The sequence below is a fragment of the Balaenoptera ricei genome, chromosome 14, assembly GCF_028023285.1.
Source record: "Balaenoptera ricei isolate mBalRic1 chromosome 14, mBalRic1.hap2, whole genome shotgun sequence".
Taxonomy (NCBI): domain Eukaryota; kingdom Metazoa; phylum Chordata; class Mammalia; order Artiodactyla; family Balaenopteridae; genus Balaenoptera; species Balaenoptera ricei.
In genome coordinates this window covers 38,889,705-38,909,212 of record NC_082652.1, presented here as the reverse complement: position 1 = coordinate 38,909,212, position 19,508 = coordinate 38,889,705, and the positions used below count along the sequence as shown (strand labels likewise).

The following is a 19,508-nucleotide window of genomic DNA, read 5'->3' as shown; positions in this document are numbered from 1 at the left end:
ACACGTAGGGCAAACTAAAGTGAAGTGATCCTTAGCATTCCTGAACAGGTGAGTGACAAGTACTGTAGACTTGTGTATCAGTTAACCTTTTTATTATTGTAGGTCCCAACTGCCAAATGTTAAAATATTTAGAAATTGTGAGGAAAAGAAGTAAAGTAAGGTAATTCATCATTTTTAAAATTAAAATTCTTGGCGCTAAAGTAATAAAGGAAATTAAATGAATTTTCTGTTTTTTCAAGTTATTGTACCTCTGAGGCTTAATCTTGGGTAAATATGGAGCTTCCCAGGAAATTTAACTGCAATATGTATTAATCAGTTATTGCTGAATGAGAAAACTGCCCTATAGCTCAGTGGTTTAAAACAGCAGTTATTTTTGCTTATATATCTGTAGAGCTGCTGTGGGTTAGGTGACTTAGGCTTAGCTGTGGGTGTGTGGGTGGGCTTTAATTCTCCCTTTGGGTTGGGCTTGGCACCTCATTTGGGGTTTGGCCCAGTCTTACTGTTTGTGTTTCTTCTGGGGCTTAGGCTGAAGGGGCAGCATCTACCTGCTGAAACTCTTCTTGTGATGTTGACAGAGGTAACAAGAGGGCAAGACCAACTGCACAAAGATATTTCAAACCTCTGTTTGCATACTTTCTGCTAACACCCCATTGGCCAAATCATCAGATGCAAGGCTATGGGGGCAGGAGAGTATGCTCTGTCCACCATGAGGCCAAAGTAAGACATATGGTCAAGCTAAGCATCTGATGGGAAGGAAAATAATATACTCCTTACATGGAGGTGGGGTTTGGGATAGACGGTAGTGGTTATTTTTGAAGAAAAACCAAATCTATTATATGGTATAAAAAATGAGATGGTGACCGTATTGAGTTGCACGATTTTTGTATGTCAAGTGAAAAATCGTCACTAGGCCATTGTTTAGTTAGTCTAGCTTAGTCTAAGTTGTTTTAACACTTAATAGACAGTTAATAGACAATACCGTTTCTGTATTCTCATGTTTTGTAATAGATTGTTTAGCTATAGAATTCTTCTTTTTGTTTTATTTTTTTAAGATTAACAACCAAACACACAGGAAGTTATTAGAAGCATCATTCATTAGAAGCATCATCCATCAACCTGAAGAAAAAAGTTATATGTGATTTTCATTTCAGGAAGGTAAGTGGCCTATACTGTTACAATTCAGTGCCTTCAAAGATAATTGGTCAGTGTGCCAAATATACTTAATATATTCAGAGAAATGTAACTTTTTTTGACAAGATTATATGTTTACATAATAAAATGGGGTAGTTAGCGAAAAGTGTTTTTTTGTCACACTTCTCACAGTTGGTCCCGTAGTTCTCTTTCCCAGAAGTCTTCACTATTACTAGTTTCTTGTGTATCCTTCCATACCTGTTGTGTGCATAAACAAGCATATGTTTCTATATCTTTCCTTCCTCCCACTGTCTCCTTTTTTTTCTTTTTACACAAAGGGAAGTACACCCTGTTATGCACCTTGCATTATTTGGCTTAACGATGTTTCTCGGCTGTAGGTCCATATCAGTTACTTACAGTTCTATTTTTTAGACAGATTTATTAAAGCATAATTTATGTATAATAAACTGCACCCTTTTAAAGTGTACAATTTGGTGGATTTTGACAGATTTACACACTCTTGGAACCACCATCATAATCAAGATAGAGATCATTTCCATTACCTCCAAAAATCTATCTCTCCCTCCACTCCTGACCCCAGGCAGTGACTCATCTGCTTTCTGTTACTGTAGATAAGTTTGCCTTTTCTAGAATTTCCAAAAGTAGAATCATAGTCTGTATAGTCTTTGTGTCTAGCCTTTTTCATTCAGCATCATGATTGTGAAGTTCATTCATGTGGTTCCAGTAGTTTGTTCCCTTTGATTGCGGAGTGTTCTGTTATATTGACATACCACATTTTTGTTTATCCATTCACCTGACTTTTGGGTTGTTTTCAGATTTTGGTTATTGTACACAAAGCTGCTTTTAAGATTTTTGGACAAGTTTTTATGTGGAATGAACAGGATTCCTTCCTAAAAAATCTTTGTTTACCTCAGAGTCTCAAAGATTTTTGCCTTTTTTTTTTCTTTTAGAGTTTTATAGTTTTACATTATGTCTGTGATCAGTCTCAACTTATTTTTGTGTGTTGTGTGAGGTGTTGATTTTTTTTTTTTTTTCTACTTGGATATCCAGTAGTTCCAACACTGTTTTTTTCAGACTTTTCTTTCAACTGACCATAAATGTATGGGTCTATTTCTGGATTTTCTTCCATTGATCTCTGTGTCCCTTTGTCTTGATTACTGTAGCTTTTTAGTAAGTCTTGAAATCGGATAGTGTATTTCGAATTTTTTTTTTAAAGGGCTTTGACTACTGTTTGTGGTTTTTTTTTTGGTTTTTTTTTTTTGCTTTTTCACATAAGTTTTAAAATCAGCTTGTCAGTTTCTGTATATAAAGCCTGTGGGAATTTTGCCTGGAATTGAGTTGAATCTCATCTCTGCTTTGACATGATTGCATGATATAGTATGAGTGTATCATTAATTATAAAGCAGTTTATAATGATGGATGTTGTGGATTTTCAGTCTGTTGATCCAGTGTTCCAATGAATTTTGTATTTACTTGTGTCTTTGTGCACTTGTGCAAGTATATCTGTAATATAAAGTCTTGAAAATGAAATTGTTTGATATTTAGCATTTATAATATAATATTGATTGATATTGACAAATTGTCCTGCATAGACATTGAATCACCTGCAGTAATATGAGAGTAACCTGTCACAAATCCTTGCTAAGACTGTGTTGTTAAACTTCTTGATCTTTTGCCAGTCTGATAGGTAAAAAATGGTATTTTGATTTGGTTCTAATTTGTTATTCTGTTATTATTTCACCAGCCATCTGTGGTTTACTTCCAGTGAATATATTATGGTGATAAGCTTATGCTGTTTCTTACCTTTATCTTCTATTGCTTCTATTGACTTTTTAATTTCTTTAATATTAGTTTTAATTTTCAGGAGTTCCTTTTGTACTGTGAACGTTCTTTTATATTTGTTTCATGAATGAATTAACTTATTTTTAGTTTTTGTCTGTGCATTGTTTTTTTCTTCCAAGCTGCTTCCTCTCTGTTTTTTTTTAAGGTTCTCTTGTATGTGGTGATTCTGGTTTTGCTCATGGTTACAAGTGAGACACTAAAAACTGATTGGAAACTGTGTTTGGATGGTGGGTAGTCTCCTGCTGGTAGGGTGTGAGTGAGTGAGTGTGTGTGTGTCTCTGATTTATGACTGTGGGCCCTGTCAGTATTTTTTAGGTCTTTTTTCTAGTTTTGTCAAATTCATTAGAAAATGATCTTTTAGTTTCCTTCCTAGAAGGCATAGGCTAGGCTGCTGTCCTCTGGGAGTCTCTGAGTAGGCACAGAGGGTTTGGGGTGGAAGGATTGGGTTTCAGTAATCAGTATGTGTACTGCTACTTACTCCCTCTGTTGTCAGTATGATACTTCCTCCCTCAGCTGTGACTGTTGAGCCCACAGACCAAAGACCTTTTGTTTTACTCCTTCCAAAAATTTATACCAGTCTTTAGGGAGTGGTGCAGGGGTAGTCTTCTGGGTGGTAGTAATTGGAATGGCTGTGTGGCAGTCCTTCCCCTTTTGTGAGTCCCATTTTCCTCCCCATATCCCATCTCCTGCTACTGCCAATTTCTGCTTCTTGAGGGATTCTGTGGTTTACGTAGAGCTGCTTCTCACTTGGCTTTCCTCAATTTCTAGTTTAGGATCAGGTTTTTTTGAGTCTGGAGGTTAGTTATTTGTCCTTCTTTGTAGCTTCTGTACGTTTAATTTTTATCATCTACACTTTTGTTCTTCATCCTTTGGGTTTATAGTTTTGTCTTGCTTCGTTTTAATCTGTTGCTTTTTTTTTGGTGGGTATTACATGAGAGTAGAGGTAAATGTGTGTGTTTCAATCTGCCTTTTTTACTGTGTGTCACTGTTTTTCTATGAATATAGTTATTTATGTGTACTGTTTTTCCTCAAAATAGGATTTTACGAGCTTAACCATTATATGTCTATATTATGAATTGTGTTTTGTATTTTAAAACGTTTTTTAAAACATAAAATCGATTTCATCAATGAAATAGAAACGTTTTATTTCATTGGATACATGTACCATAGTTTACTTCAGGTTAGAAATACTAAAATTAAGTGCTATGTGTAAACTGAGCTCTGAAGACTAATGGTAGGATAGGATAAAATTATGGAGTATAGATTAACATGTTGGTTAATAGATTTGATGAGATGTAAATGAATGATTACATCTTTGTACCTTTTAAACATTTTAAAATATTTTACTTTTAGGTGCTGTGTAATGTGTTGAAAGGAAATTATAAGGAATGATTTTGTCAAATTTTTATGAGTTATGGTGGCTGAAAGATCAATTCTTTCTTGTGGGAAAGGAAATGTAAGTAACCTCAAGGAATAGATTGATTTTCAACTATTCTATGCTTACATAAGACAGGTTTTCCATTATTTATAAGACTGCACTTGGGATACTTTTTTCTGTTAGCCTTAAGTATATAGACTAAATAATTCAGAAAGAGAAGTTAGAGTTTATGTAAGTCATGGTTATTTCTGTATAGTATCAGCATTGCTAAATTTCTTGAATTGTACAAAATTTAATTTTTATTTTTTTATTTTTCCAGAAATGGCAGCACAAAAGGAAATCTATATTAATAGACTATTTTATTAAACGGAAGTGGTTAGATAAGAACTTTAAACGAACAGACTCAACAAACGAGGAAAGAAACGTGTTAACTGTAAGACATGTTTCCAATGAATCAAAGTCCAATAACTGTAGACTTCAGAAGAAAAAAGTTTTCAAAAACTTTGTCAAAACAGACAGGTCAGTGATAAATAACTCCTCCAGTAATAGGGCTAGGCCTGAAAACTGATATTAATTGAATAAAATTTAAAAAATAGATCAAACTTGAATTAAAATTTTTTCATAAAAAGTTCTGAAAATATCAGATAAGATTTAAATTTTCCTCAAATTTCTGTTGCCTCGTCCAAAGTAAAGCAAATATCTTTCAGCCTTCATGCCAGCTTTTCTCATGTCATAAGGATGACAGAAATCTTAGCAAACTAATATTTTTGTTGAAAATGTGTATCAGTATCAGTTGATTTTTAAGACCTGCTGCTCAGTAATAATACTAGACATTCAACATTTACAACTACCAGGACACAAAAATCTCAAAAACTACTCAGAAAAGGAGGACCTTACTCAGGAATGATGTCCATTCAGGAGAAATCAAAAGAAAATTCCTCCAGTGTTATTAAAAAGAGTGAAGATAAGAATCTAGAAACACAAATTCAAGGTTCTCAAAAGAATCTAGTAAAAAAATCAGGTCCAAAGGAAGCTATAAAATCACTGGTTAAATCTTCCAATGAAAGTAAAGTCAATCAGCCTGAATTAGGAACATGCATGAGCACAAGGTCAGCATCCAGTGATAAAAAAGCTAGTGAGCCTATTAATAAAAATATGGTGACTGTAAAGGGACATTCACAACAAGAATCTACAAAGCAGAAGAAATTATCTCAGAAAAAGTCAGTGCACAAAACCCCTAAATCAAATGAACAGCTTAACCGGAGATCACAAAGACTACGACAGTTAACAGAGGTTTCAACAAGGTCTCTGCGTAGTAGAGACATTCAGGGTCAAGTTCAAGCAGTTAAACAGAGTTTGCCACCAACAAAAAAAGAGCACTGTAGCAATACTCAGAGTAAATCTAATAAAGTTAAAACAAATCAGAAACATGTGAAAAGAAAAGTACTGGAAATAAAGTCTGATTCTAAAGAGGATGAAAATTCTGTAACTAATGAAGTAATAAATTCCCCAAAAGGAAAAAAACGCAAAGTAGAGCATCAGACAGCTTATACTTGTAGTTCTGAGTGCATAAAAGGATCTGAAAAGTGTCTTCAGAAGAATACTAGAAAAGAGGAAACAAAATCTGTGCCTATAACTTCTTCTGAGATAAAAAGATCAAAAATGGCTACTTCAGTGGTCTCTAAAAAGAATGAGATGAAGAAGTCAGTTCATACACAAGTGAATACTAGTGCAAAATCCCAAAAAAGTTCACAGCCATCAGTGCCTGAACAAAGTATAGATAATGAGCTGGAGCAAGCAGGAAAGAGCAAACGAGGGAGCATTCTCCAGCTCTGTGAAGAAATTGCTGGTGAAATTGAGTCAGATACTGTAGAGGTAAAAAAGGAATCTTCACAAACGGAAAATGTAAAGGAGGAGAAGCCTACAGAAATAAAATTGGAAGAGACTGATACTGAAAGACAAATACTTCATCAGAAGGAAACAAGTCAGGATGTTCAGTGTAATCGTTTCTTCCCCAGTAGAAAAACAAAGCCTGTGAAATGTATTCTAAATGGAATAAACAACTCAACTAAAAAGAACTCCAACTGGACTAAAATTAAACTCTCAAAATTTAACTCTGTGCAGCAGAATAAATTAGACTCTCAATTTTCCCCTAAATTGTGCTTATTGCGACCCAGTTTTTCACTGCCTGCATTAGAAATGCATCATCCAGTGACTCAAAGTACATTTTTAGGGTCAAAACCACATGATGATAAAAATAAAGCTTGCCAGCAGGAAGAAATGAAAGAAATTAATTCTGAAGAAGTTAAACTTAATGATATTACAGTTGACATTAATAATACCCCCAAAAAGCCTCCTGAAAATTGTCGTTTGGGTAATCAGATAAAATCACCTCCTGATCAGCCATTGGATAACCAGAAGAAAGATTCTTTTGAATCAACACCAGATAAGGTAATCTATTTTCATCATGTACATAGAGGTGTCTGAGTACTTTCTGATAAGATTTAAGTGTTTACAACATATTTTAACTTAAGAATTAAGTTGTAAAATGTTAAGGAATTCTATTTTATTAACCCAATCTTGTAGTGAGTGATAGAACTTACTGACGCCTTTAGATGTCTCATATTTACATGAATGCTTGTCATTGTTTCCTTATTTTCACCCTTCGTTTTTATTTTATGTGAAGCATAAACCTGTTGAAGTCTAGCTTTTCTTTTTCCTTTAACACACTGATTTGTTTCCTTTTTCTATTAATTGTAACCACAGAAACTATGTTTCATAGTGAGTGACTAAAATGTAGAACTTGAAGTTGGGCCCAATTCTGAAGTTGGGCCCAATTCTGACCAAGTTGTTAAAATTAATTTCAGCTGGCACAAATCAACTTTCCCCACCTGATAAAATTTTAAAATTAAACATTTCTAATAGTAGAGATGCCTTTTGGTTTGACTTGTGTGGCCATTTTAAACAATTGGCAAATAAAATGTCTGAAAGATGTAAATAATTCAGTCCTCAGGCTAAGAATAAAATTGTAGTGGCCAAGAAGTTTTAAAATGGAAAAGTAAATTGAAAAACAGAATCTAAATAGCTGGAAGAAACTTGAATGATTATCTGAGAAGTAGTTTTGAAACCTTATAAAAGCAGCTGAGCCCATTTCTTTCCAAATTAAATCATAGGTAAAATACCAATATATAAAAGCAATAGGCAGAAATTTTATATGTGTCAAACTTTTAGCGCTCTATAATACTGATTTTTAGAACTCCACCAATTTGTTTTAGTTATTTAATTTTATAATGAGAAAGCTGAGAGCAATAGAGGAATGTGAGTTAGGTCATATGTTTGGTTGTGCAAATAGATTTGAATTCAGGTGTTCTGATTCTCAGCCCATCATTCTTTCTACAGTGAGATACTCTGAATATTTAGAAGATCGTTTGAGAAAAAAATCCTGGGTAGAGAAAAAAGTCAAGTCACCTTAAAATTTTAGGAGTGATTTAAAGTTCTCTTTTGAGGCATTTGGGTCTAGAAGCAAATTTGAGTAAGGAGTCAGGGCTTGTGTCAGAAGCCCCAAAAATAGATTATTGTCTACTCTCGTGGACTAAAATTGAAAGTGAACCTAAAGGGAACAGATACAATGTGGTACTCTTAGATTTTATTTTTTGTGCAAACGTGAATGAAAGCATCAATTAGAAGACAATTATTCAAATAGTGATAGTAATTAAAGTAAGTAGTGAGTGGTAGAATGAGTAATAAGTGTGGCCTCTTGAAGACACAGAGTGGCTTTCTCTTCAGGGTGTGCCTTTGTCAAAAATTGACAGCTACACTCCAGGTGTAGTTGCAGAATGTATCTTTTAACTCCTTGCTGCATAAATGCCTGTCAAAACTCAAAAGGCAGATAGTTTATGGGGAATATATTGAGAAATAAGAAATCCATTCCTTTGGACTAACTACTAGAATAGAGATGTTTAGTTAGACTACATTATTTTGATCTTCTGTAATGCTGCTTTTACTGAGATGTGCTTTGGATTTATGCAATACCTCTATCTTGAGGAATGTTATGAGAAACAGTCCTATGAAACTTGTGTTAAAATTTTTCTTTACATACAAGTTTACTTGAGAAGTCTTGAGTTTCAAACGTTTAGAATACTACAGAGAGACCAATATTATACTTGTGTCTACCACCCAAATTTGACAAAAATTAACATTTTATTGACTTCAGGTCTTTTAAAATAAGAAAAGTACATTACAGATATAAAGACCATACTTCCCTCTACTTTCCATTCACCTCTCTCCCCAGAGTTAAATATGCTTCTAAAGTTGTTATGGATATTTTACGTTTTTATTTTTGATTTCACTGTGTATGTATATATATCTATTATAAAGAATACTTAGCATTGTTTGTATCTTAAACATTTACATAAATGCTAGCATAGTTTGTGTGTATTCTATATATACATATTTTTTGCAACTTGATTTTGTGCAATCAGCACATTTGATATTTATTGATACATGGGTATTTTAATAGTTGTAAAGGAATATACCACAGTTTATTTATGTTTTCCTCTGTTAAAGCCCTTTTAGGTTGTTTCCAACTTTTTCACTGACACCAACAATGTGATTACTATCACAGAGTGGTCAGGAGATGTGGTGGTGACCACATCATTTCAAGACATATTTGATTGCCTGCTGCATCCGAGACACTGCTAATAAGGCTACAGAAGATGATGTTTCCTGCCTTTAAGGAATTTACATTGTACTAGTCACTTAGAAATTTCTCTTCTCCCATAAACGCTAAGATGTTTTAGTTCAGCCATCATAGTAGCTTTTGTTTAATGAACACTGCCTCTTTGTTAGGCAGAGGAGAGCTTCATATAATTGTCACCACATTCTACAGCATGAGTTCTGTTATTATACATATATTACAGGTGAGGAGAGTGAAGCTTAGAGATTTAAGTGAGGCTTAGAGATCCATGTAAGTGATGGAGTCAGGCTTTGAACTGAGATTGGCTGGCTTCAGAATCTAGCTGGATTTATACTTGGGGAAATAGGAGAATGTAAAAAACAATCCTTAAATCATTTGAAAACTTTTTCTGTGGCTGCTTGTGATTTTGCTCTTTTTATTATATGGTGTCAGTCTCAGCAGTACTGAAAAATAATGATGGTTGATAAGACTGAGCATCTGATAGCCCTCTGAATTTTTTGGGCTGAATTTAAATTATTTGGATTTTATGAATTTTAAAGCTCAATTATTTTATGATTTGTTTTTTAAACTAGTAATTTACTAACTTCCTAATGGAGATTAAGTAGTAACATGTAATTGTTCTTACTGTTTTTAATTTTTCTGCTTTTTAATGACAAAAATAATGTTCATTTTTCAAAAATGTCATGTTCAAAAATAATGTTACATGTTCTTTGTAACAAGCACAATACAGATAGATACACACACATACATACACATAGAAAGTTAATTGTTCACCTCCTCATTTCCATTTCTTTGAGACAGCTAATGTTGATAGAGTTTGTAGTATTTTCCTTTGGTAGTTATTGAGTATCTGCTTTGACAGAGTTCTCATTTAGGGGCTCTTGGGAATACAAAGATAAATATAATAATAATAGTCTTTGCTCTTAAGAGTTATAGGAGATTAATAAAAAATAACTAATTCAAAATAGGAAGTGATAAGGGCATGAAAGACAGAGATGAAGTAGATGGAAAATTTGGGGAAAGGAGATGGGAAAACTTGGAGGAGACTTCATGGGAGGGGTTAATATTTAAGTAATGACTTGAGTTTATACAGGGGGTAAGGTGTTCTAGATTAGCACTATCCGGTAGAAATATAATGTGAGCCACATAAATCGTTTAAAAATTTCTGGTAGCCACATTAAAAAAAAAAGAAATTGGTAAAATTAATAGATTTTATTTAACTTCTTATATAAAAATACTATTATTTCAATGTGTCATGAATTTTAAAAGTTGAGGTGTTTTACTTTTTTTGTACTAACACCTCAAAATCTGGTGTGTGATTTACATTTGTAATAAATCAGTCGTACTAACCACATTTTAAGTGCTCAGTAGTGAGATGTTACAGTGGCTATTAATGGACAGTGAGGTTTAGGTAGATGAAACTCAGAAAAAGTATAGAGCCAGGCAAATATAGAATATATCTGATGGAGAGGTAAATTTTTCAATCTAGTGTGAAGAGGAATAATAGAAGTTGATGCTGAGAAGGGTAGCTTGTAGGGAGATCATAAAGAGACTTTTAAGGCATATCTGTGTGAATTACTCCATGTATTAAATTTTCTTAGTATAGTGCTAAAATTCACTGAAAGTATTGGGATAAGACTCAAAGGTTGATATAAAAGCAAATATTAACGTTTTGAATTATATGTGCTTAGAATTGCAGCCTATGTTTGGAATCTAAGCTTGAAAACAATCCAGTGGAAAATACCACTACTACTGTTTCAACTCTGCTCAGTCAAGCAAAAATTGATACAGGAGAGAGTAAATTTCCAGGTAATACTTTGAAAATATTGTTTGGATTTCACAGTGGTCAGACCATATTTTTGTCAGCATGACAGTAGACTATATCCACTACCAAATAAACCTGTTAAATCCTTCTTTTAACCATTGCTGATGTTTTTCTGATGTGTGATTATCACCATTCTTTGACGGGGGAGAATTGCTTCTGTTGATTGGCTTATTTACGGTACTTAAGATGATTCTTTGATTCCCTACCAAAAATTCTTTTGTTTTTCAATCTTTTGTTTGTGGACTTACTTTCTGGAGAAGTGTTACTTAATGAATTGCTTAAATTAGTGGTAGCAGTTTATTTCTCAAGTATAAATGACTGTGCTTTACCACTTCAGGTTCTTTAACCCTTAATTACTCAGTTTTCCATCTTAGTAATTCTATCTTTGAATTAAGAATTTAATCAGTTGCTGCAGTGTGTCCACTTATACCATAAAACAACTTTATTTTTGTAACCTTATGAAAATTTTGGGGGGAATTCCCTGGCAGTCCAGTGGTTAGGACTCGGCACTTTCATTGCCGGGATCCGGGTTCAACCCCTGGTCCGAGAACTGCGATCCCGCAAGCTGTGTGGCGTGGCCAAAAAAAAAAAAAAAACTTGGGCAAGTATTATTTGAACTCTTGGATGGGGATTAGTTCACCTATATCAGATGAAGCACCAGGAGAAACAGAAAAGAAATTCCTAATTTCTGTTGTTTCTCTCTGGTAAAGGAAAGATACACTTGGAGCAAAATATTGAGTTCAGATAATTGCTTCCGTTTCATGTCATTTAACCTTTTCTCTTAGTGGGGGAAGGTGAAGTATAATATGAACACAAGAAATGCATTTATTCATTAGAAAATAAATTGATTATAGCATTATTTGATTAGTAATGTGATTAAAACTTCAGAGACTACAGGGTTTTTTTTGTTTTGGTTTGGTTTTTTATAAATTTATTTATATTTTATTTTTGTCTGCGTTGAGTCTTCATTGCTGTGCGCGGACTTTCTCTAGTTGCAGTGAGTGGGGGCTGCTTTTCTTTGCGGTGCTCGGGCTTCTCATTGCAGTGGCTTCTCTTGTTGCAGAGCACGGGCTCTAGGCTCGCGGGCTTCAGTAGTTGCGGCTCGCGGGCTCTAGAACGCAGGCTTAGTAACTGTGGCGCATGCGCTTAGTTGCACCGTGGCATGTGGGGTCTTCTGGACCAGAGATTGAACCCGTGTCCCCTGCATTGGCAGACAGATTCTTAACCACTGTGCCACCAGGGAAGTCCTACAGGTTTTTTTAAACATGTTTTCATTTATTTCCATTTAGAGATTGTATAATTAGGCAAGCATTTAAACAGTTTCCTTTATTGTTCAGTGCTAATAATTATTGGTGAAACTAGAGACAAACTTGATCTACCATTAGATCTCTTTGCAGCTCTGTAGAGCCTTTTTGCCTCTTCTCTGAAGAGTAATTTCTAGGAAGGGGCTCTAATTTTATCAAATGGTGTTTATTAAAAATAAAGCATTTAGTGCACTGAGGTTTTGTCTTTATTATAATTTTTAACCGTTAGGTGGAGAGCTAGTACAAAGGCTTAGTACATAACCCATCTTTTGATTAAATCACAGGTTCAGCTCCCAAACAGCACAATATACTCACTAACCAAACATCTAAGACCAGTGATAACAGGTAAGGTATTAGTTTAATATAAGTATAAATATGAGAACTTAAGGATTTTATACCTGTAAGTTTTGAGTTTGGGGGTTTTTTCCCCTGAAAGGTTGTGCTAGTAACCCTCAGTTTTTCACATAGAGGTGATACAAGTTCTCTTTTCATTTTAGTTTTTTCTATGTCTGTACATACTATTTTGTAGCTTTTATTTTTTTACTTAATGTGTTATGGGCATCTTTTCTACATTCCTTCCTCATTCTTTTAAATTCTGCAGTAGATTTCATTGTGTGGATATTCCATTGTTTAACAATTCTCTACTTTATAGAAACTTTGGTTGTTTCTAGTTTATTCCTATCAGAAAAAAAAAGTCCTGCAATAAACCCATATATCTTTGTCCACTTATGTGACTATGTCTAGGATAAATTCATAGCTATAGGACTTAACCTGCATTGCCAAATTTCCCTGCAAAGTGGTTGTGTCTTATACTCCCAGCAACAGTGTTTGAGAATGCTCCTTTTTCCCCAAAACCCCCATGATACGAGTATTAGCAACATGTAAAAGTGTTTTCAGTAGCTTAAAAGCTTTTTGTTGTCTTTAATTTCAAAATTAAATTAGTATGATTTTTTGGCTTTACTCATTACTGAAAACAGTATGTAGGACAAACTGTAGTGACTCAAATTGCTAAAACTATGAAATGTAAAACTTATACTATAGTTAGTGCTGCAGTTTTTTGTTTATTTGATGCAAGTTAGTTGTTTCTTTGGGTTTCCTTCCCTGTTTTGGTTTTTAAAAGGTTATTTTTCCCCCCTTGGAATTGATATTTGTCAGTGTTGTATAGAAAATAAGGGTTTTTTTTCCTACCAGTGATTTGAAGTGATATGGATCTATAACATTTAATAGTTTTTGTTTGTTTGGTTGGTTGTTTTTTTAAAGGGAGATACCACCAAATTATTCTTGGCCTAAGTGTAATTCCCATTTGGAGATAACAATTCCAAAAGAATTGAAACTAAAAGAAGCAGAGAAAGCTGATGAAAAACAGTTGATCATAGTAAGTATACAACTTGACCTTTTTGGTGAAATGTTATAAACATCTTATTTATGCACATTGTCAAGGAATAAATTCATTTTTTTCCTAAAGAGCTTTTTTGTCACCGTAAGTCTTAATTATGGAAATATTCTTGGTATTATGACAGCCACCCCCCCCCCACTGATTCCATCCTGTAACAAATAATAAAAATTCAAATTTCCATACTTCTAGTTTTATTTACAGCAGATTGACACTTTATTTCACATTTGCTATTTATTAAATGTGTCATTTGATCACTACCTTTTTTTAGTAGTTTAAATATTAAAATAACATGGAGCTTAATAAATAAGATGATTTTAAATATCTGTATTTTAGTGTATGTTATAATTTTAATACTACATTTTACAGGAAGATAAACCAATAGTTAATTTGAATTAGAAAATAAGTACAATTAGGTGGCAAGGTGGAAAAGAGGGAGATATTTTGATTGATTAAAAATCTAATTTGAATGAGCACAGTATAAAAAAATGAAGAACCCAAAATAATAGGAACATTTAATGTAGTTCCAGTTAACATAATTAATAGCATTTTTTGGTACTAGATGATTGATTCTAACTTTAATATGGGAGAATAACTTTGTAAGAATTGTCTAGAAATTTTTGAGAAAGATTAGTGAGGGAAAAAGTTGTTTCATCGAATTTAATAATGTTTCTGTTGTCAAATCAGTATGATAGTGAAACAGGATTAGACAAGTAGAATCTAGAGCTGCACTGTCCAATATGGTAGCCACATGTGACTGTTGAGCACTTGAAGTGTTGTTTGTCACAACTGAGGTATGCTCTATGTGTAAACATATATATTGCATTTCAAAGATTAGTACAAAAGAGCATGTAAAGTATCTCACTAATTTTTTAAAATATTTAATACATGTTGAAATTATAACATTTGGGATATGTTTTGTTAAATAAAATATATTATTAAAATTAATTTTACCTGTTTGCTTTTGCAGTCTTTAATGTGGCTACTAGTAAATTTAAAATTACCTTTGTGGATCACATTTCTATTGGATAGTGCTGGTCAAGAGTTGATGGTAATGATGATGATGTTAATGATCATAATAGCAGCTAATATTTTTGAATGCATTGTTCCATCTCCTCCACTTAATTAAGTTAAGCCTTATAAAAAAGTATGAGATAGGTACTACTATTATTTTCCATTTACAAGTGAGGAAACTAAGGTAGCTGCTTACTCATTACTGTGAAAACTGCCTTCTTGAAGAGATATTTGTATGCCTGTATTCGTTATTCACAGTAGCCAAAAGGTGGAAGCAACTAAAGTGTCCATCAGTGGGTGAATGGCTGAACAAAATGTGTTGTGTATATATACAGTGGAATATTATTCAGCCTTTAAAAAGGAAGGTAATTCTGACATGTTATAATATGGTTGAACCTTGAGGACATTATCTAAGTGAAATAAGTCAGTCACAAAAAGACAAATACTGTATGATTCTACTTATATAAGGTACCTAGAATAGTCAAATTCATAGAGATAGAAAGTAGAATGGTGGTTTCCAGGAGGTGGGGGGGCGGTGTTGGGGAGCTGTTGTTTAATGGGTATAGAGTTTCAGTTTTTTGTTTTGTTTTGTTTTTGTTTTTTTGGCCGCTCCTTGCGGCATGTGGGATCTTAGTTCCCTGACCAGGGATCGAACCTGTGCCCCCTGCAGTGGAAGTGCGGAACCCTAACCTCTGGACTGCCAGGGAAGTCCCTAGAGTTTCAGTTTTGCAAAATAAAAATAATTCTGTAGATTGGTTGCACAACAATGTGAGTGTACTAAATACTACTGAACTGTACACTTAAAAATGGTTAAGATGGTAAATACTATGTTTTATATCTTAACCACAATTAAAAAATTTTTTTATTAACTCCCTGAAATTTCAGGTAACATTTTGTCAATAGTTTGAATCTTTTAGAATGAACTTCCCTTTAGTTTTATATACAATCTTTTATTTACCATTTGATTTCTCTTTGCTCTGTGACCCTAGCTGTAATGCACTAGCATACAGTTATCTGAGATCCTTTTTTTTTCCTGTAATTAGTTGAAATTATACAGTTTTAGAGCAGGGAAGATAAAGGGATTTTGCTTTTTTTAGTTAATATATTATTCTTAAAGTTAGATCATATTGCTGTAATTTTTCTTGTTAAGTAAGGACAAGAATAGAAAACCTTTTGGAAACAATTACTATTCTACAGCACAAGTATGAATTACTGGAGTACAGGTGATTATAATCAGTCTTTCAAACTTATTTGATATAAAGAAAATAGAAAATGTTTAATTTTACCTTTTCTCAAGAGTTTCTGGTGACATAAATACTCTGTAATATAACTAGAGCAAAACCAAAGATGTCTCTGAAACATTATTTATTCTGAACTTTAGCAGTATAATTATTCACAGATACAAAATACATACTAGTTCGTATTTATAAAGTATTTGCTGTTTGGGGCTCTAGAACTAAGATTGTAGTGTTAAAGATACTTCTCAGTTCCTTTCAGTTGTTATTAAATGCTGTGTAGTGAGTGATTACTAAAATGGAAAATGGTTCTTAATAAAATTACATACAGATTTCAAAGATTAACATCTTAGTTTTTATAATCAACATTGAATGTTATTTTAAACACTTCTCACTCTATGTTCATGTTATAGCTTTAGAGGCTGATGTTCTGGAATTATTCTTTTGGGGGGGAAAAAACCTTCTGTTTGTTTTTTGTAAATAGGATGCAGGACAAAAAAGATTTGGAGCAGTTTCCTGTAGTGTTTGTGGCATGCTTTACACAGCTTCAAATCCAGAAGATGAAACACAGCATCTGCTCTTCCACAACCAGTTTATAAGTGCTGTAAAATATGTGGTAAGTGGAATTCATGACTTCTAAAATGCAGAATCAGATAATTAGAGATGAATTGCCAAATTTAAGTCATTGAAAAATTTTTGTCTTTAGGAGATGGTAATATATACAAAGCCCTTGTAGTATATATACAGGCTTATTTTAAAACAGAGCCAAACATAAAACCCAGCAAATTTATTCTGGCTGGTGTATGTTGTGGGATTTTTGAATTTAAGTTATATTTTTAAAGTGTTATTGAACCTCTTCTAACAAGTAATGCTGTTCAACTTGAGTATTTTAAAAATTTCCTTTGGTTTTAATAATTATTAACTATTGTTAAGCCTGTTTAATATTCAGTATAGCTTGACACGCTTTTTATTTGAGGGATTGATAGTGCTGTATATTATACCAAATAGACTGGGGATTTCCTTAACTTCTCTTTGCTAACATGAGAGCTTTTCTTAATAAAATTAAAGAGAAAAATTCTTGATGGTTAAAACCTCAGAATTTGTAGTATACTTTAAAAAAATCCCACAAAGTAAATAAGTTTTAGTATGTATTTTTTGATGTATGTGCATTTGAGGCATAATGGGTATTATTTAATACTTGTTTTTGGAAGTAGCAAAATTTTAAATAATTTTGAACCATTTCAGATATCTTGTGAAAATAGTAATTTAATGTAATTGCTGTTTACCCATATCTGAAATGGAATTTATTTTTATTTTATACATGTTACCTTCAGTACTGTACACTCACATTAATAAGACCTCCAGGATATCTGAACTGAGATCACCAATTCATTTCATATAGGCACCAGATGTTGGATTATTTAAAGATCTTTATTGGCTTCAGTTAAATTTGTATCCTTAGCTTTGGTTGAAGGATTTATAGTCATGGTTTTATTTATCCAGTTACTTCTTCCCGAGATAGGTGGGGTTTTCTTTTTTTGGTTCTCGTCTGTGATGATCCTTTATATTCCTTATTTCATCTGCTTTTCCACACATACACCCTCCTACTGCTTAACTAAATAAAATATAAGGTGTGTGGACATAGAATATCTATAGCTAGATATTGATTTGTCACTTGAAATTTGTACTTTTCCAATTTGACTGTATTAATATCCTTACAACTTGAAAAGAAAAATAGCTCAATCAGGCAGCTAAATTATAGAATACTTCTTTGGCAAAAATATTTGTTTATTTTACATACGTGAATCTGGTAGAAGTTAAAATGTATTCTGCTCAAGTTACATTATTTGATTCTTGCAACCAGTTTCCTCAAATTATAAAAAGATTTGGTTTAAAAGACTTAATTCTTTATTTTAAAGGAAGTTCTTAATTTCTGACACAATCTGTAAAGAAATCAACCAGGAATTAATGTACTCTGCTCTTCCACAATACCAAAGGAAATTAGTTTATGGAGCAAGGTGGAGTCATCACCTTCTCAACAAATTCTGGCTCTTGCAAAACTGTAAAGTGGTAGAGCAACTTAGGGAAGACTGATTCCTGCCCCAGACCCCACCCCCGCCCTCCTTGATGGGACAGAGCTATGGGTTATTTTATTTATTTTTGAAATAAGCTCAAGAGAAGGAATCGAGTTTAGCAGTTGGCCATCCTTCACTAACATCAAAGTTAATGTTCTTACCTTTTGCTGTTTTCAGATGTGTAGGTATACGTAGATTTTAAGGTAGAAACTCCTCCAGAACGTTGTAGCATTCTTTTCTAGTGTATGGAGAGAGGATAAAAACATACCTATGTTAAAGATATTCTGCTGTGATCACAACCCTGGATTTTGGGTTGTGACATGAATCATTTATTGGGCACCTAATATTGTGCTTTTGCGTTAAGTACTCTTTTTAAGTGTTTGATGAAACATCTAAGTTTTTTAAATGCCAGTTCCATCTGTTGTGTCTGATTCTTGGAGAGAAGCACATAGAAAAGAAGTCATTTCATGCTCTGGCTTTTATTTATTTCAAATGGGCAGTGTTCAGCGATTGGAAATCAAGTTTTCTTCCACTTAGAATAAATTAGAATGAGTTATACTTTTTATATTTTAATCAAACATTCTTTAAAAAATAAGTAGTTTTTCCTTAGGGTAAAAAGTTTCCCTTAGACATGGTAATAATCTATGACAGGTAAAAATGGCTGAAGTCTTCTTTTCAAAAGATTAAAATAACATATAAATTATATAGCCATAGTATCAATAGAAATTGATGCCACAGAGGCTACTTTTGGTTGACTAGAGTATTTTCTTTTTCTTTTCCTTATCCTCTTTGGTTTGGGGTAGGGGAGAGAGTGATGGTGCTCTCTTTCTCTGTTCCATCATTGTACTCCATCTGCCTCATTGACACCATTTGAGGAAATGTATTTTATCTGACTTACTAGAAACTATTTAGGAAGGAGCCCCTTAAGCCTTCAGGGGGAGCCTGGATTCTGGTTTAGACCTAGGTTCATTTCAGTTTACCTTCATGAACTAAGATACTGTTTTCCTAAAGGTGTAAAGAGAAAGCAGGAAAAACTCCCCCAAGAACATTGAGCCATGTTGCTAGGCAAGGAACCTATCCAGAACTCATCTGTATTTTGAGCATTTAGTAATGCAGAAGAGGAATAATATGTGGGTTCTTTGCAGAAAATCTCCTAACTTAATCTTTCTTACCTCTGTCTTTCCCTTATCTCCTTTGAATTGATTAACATTTGACTGAATGCTTTGTGGAGGACCTTACTCTCAGGGTATTTGATATACCCTTGCCTTCAAATTTAGGCACAAAGCCTGAAAGAAATGAAAAGTTAACAATAGAAGATTTAAGTAACTATTAAAGCAATAAATCAATATTAACTATTTAAATTAAATTATAAATTAGCTTTGCAATTTAGAAGTGATAATTACTTTGGTAGAGCAGTGGTCAGAAGAGGGGTTTGTTTTCATGTCTTGATGACAAGAAAAACTTTGAAGAAGGATTTGACAGATCCCTGATTAGATGTACAGCTGCACTATCCAGTATGGTAGCACTAAACCACAGAAATGAAAAATGCTGTTCCTCAGTTACAGTAACCAGTGCTCAGTAGTCACATGTTGCT

At 33.4% G+C, this 19,508-nt stretch overlaps 1 protein-coding gene across 4 annotated transcripts in view; it reads left to right on the top strand.

Annotated features, from left to right (window-relative positions):
* The window catches only part of ESCO1 (establishment of sister chromatid cohesion N-acetyltransferase 1), a 65,855-nt gene that overhangs the window by 20,293 nt on the left and 26,054 nt on the right, over positions 1-19,508 (top strand). For 3 of the 4 annotated variants that reach the window (XR_009497170.1, XM_059893802.1, XM_059893803.1), the window contains 7 exons: positions 1,053-1,155; positions 4,348-4,450; positions 4,692-6,823; positions 10,760-10,877; positions 12,482-12,542; positions 13,458-13,572; positions 16,324-16,455. Coding sequence is in view for 3 of the 4 variants with exons in the window: in XM_059893802.1 (XP_059749785.1) it covers positions 5,276-6,823; positions 10,760-10,877; positions 12,482-12,542; positions 13,458-13,572; positions 16,324-16,455 (1,974 nt within the window). In the remaining variant the exon portion in view is untranslated. Of the gene's footprint in view, positions 1-102; positions 161-1,052; positions 1,156-4,347; positions 4,451-4,691; positions 6,824-10,759; positions 10,878-12,481; positions 12,543-13,457; positions 13,573-16,323; positions 16,456-19,508 lie in introns of all 4 variants that reach the window. The other variant, XM_059893804.1, reaches the window with a different exon arrangement.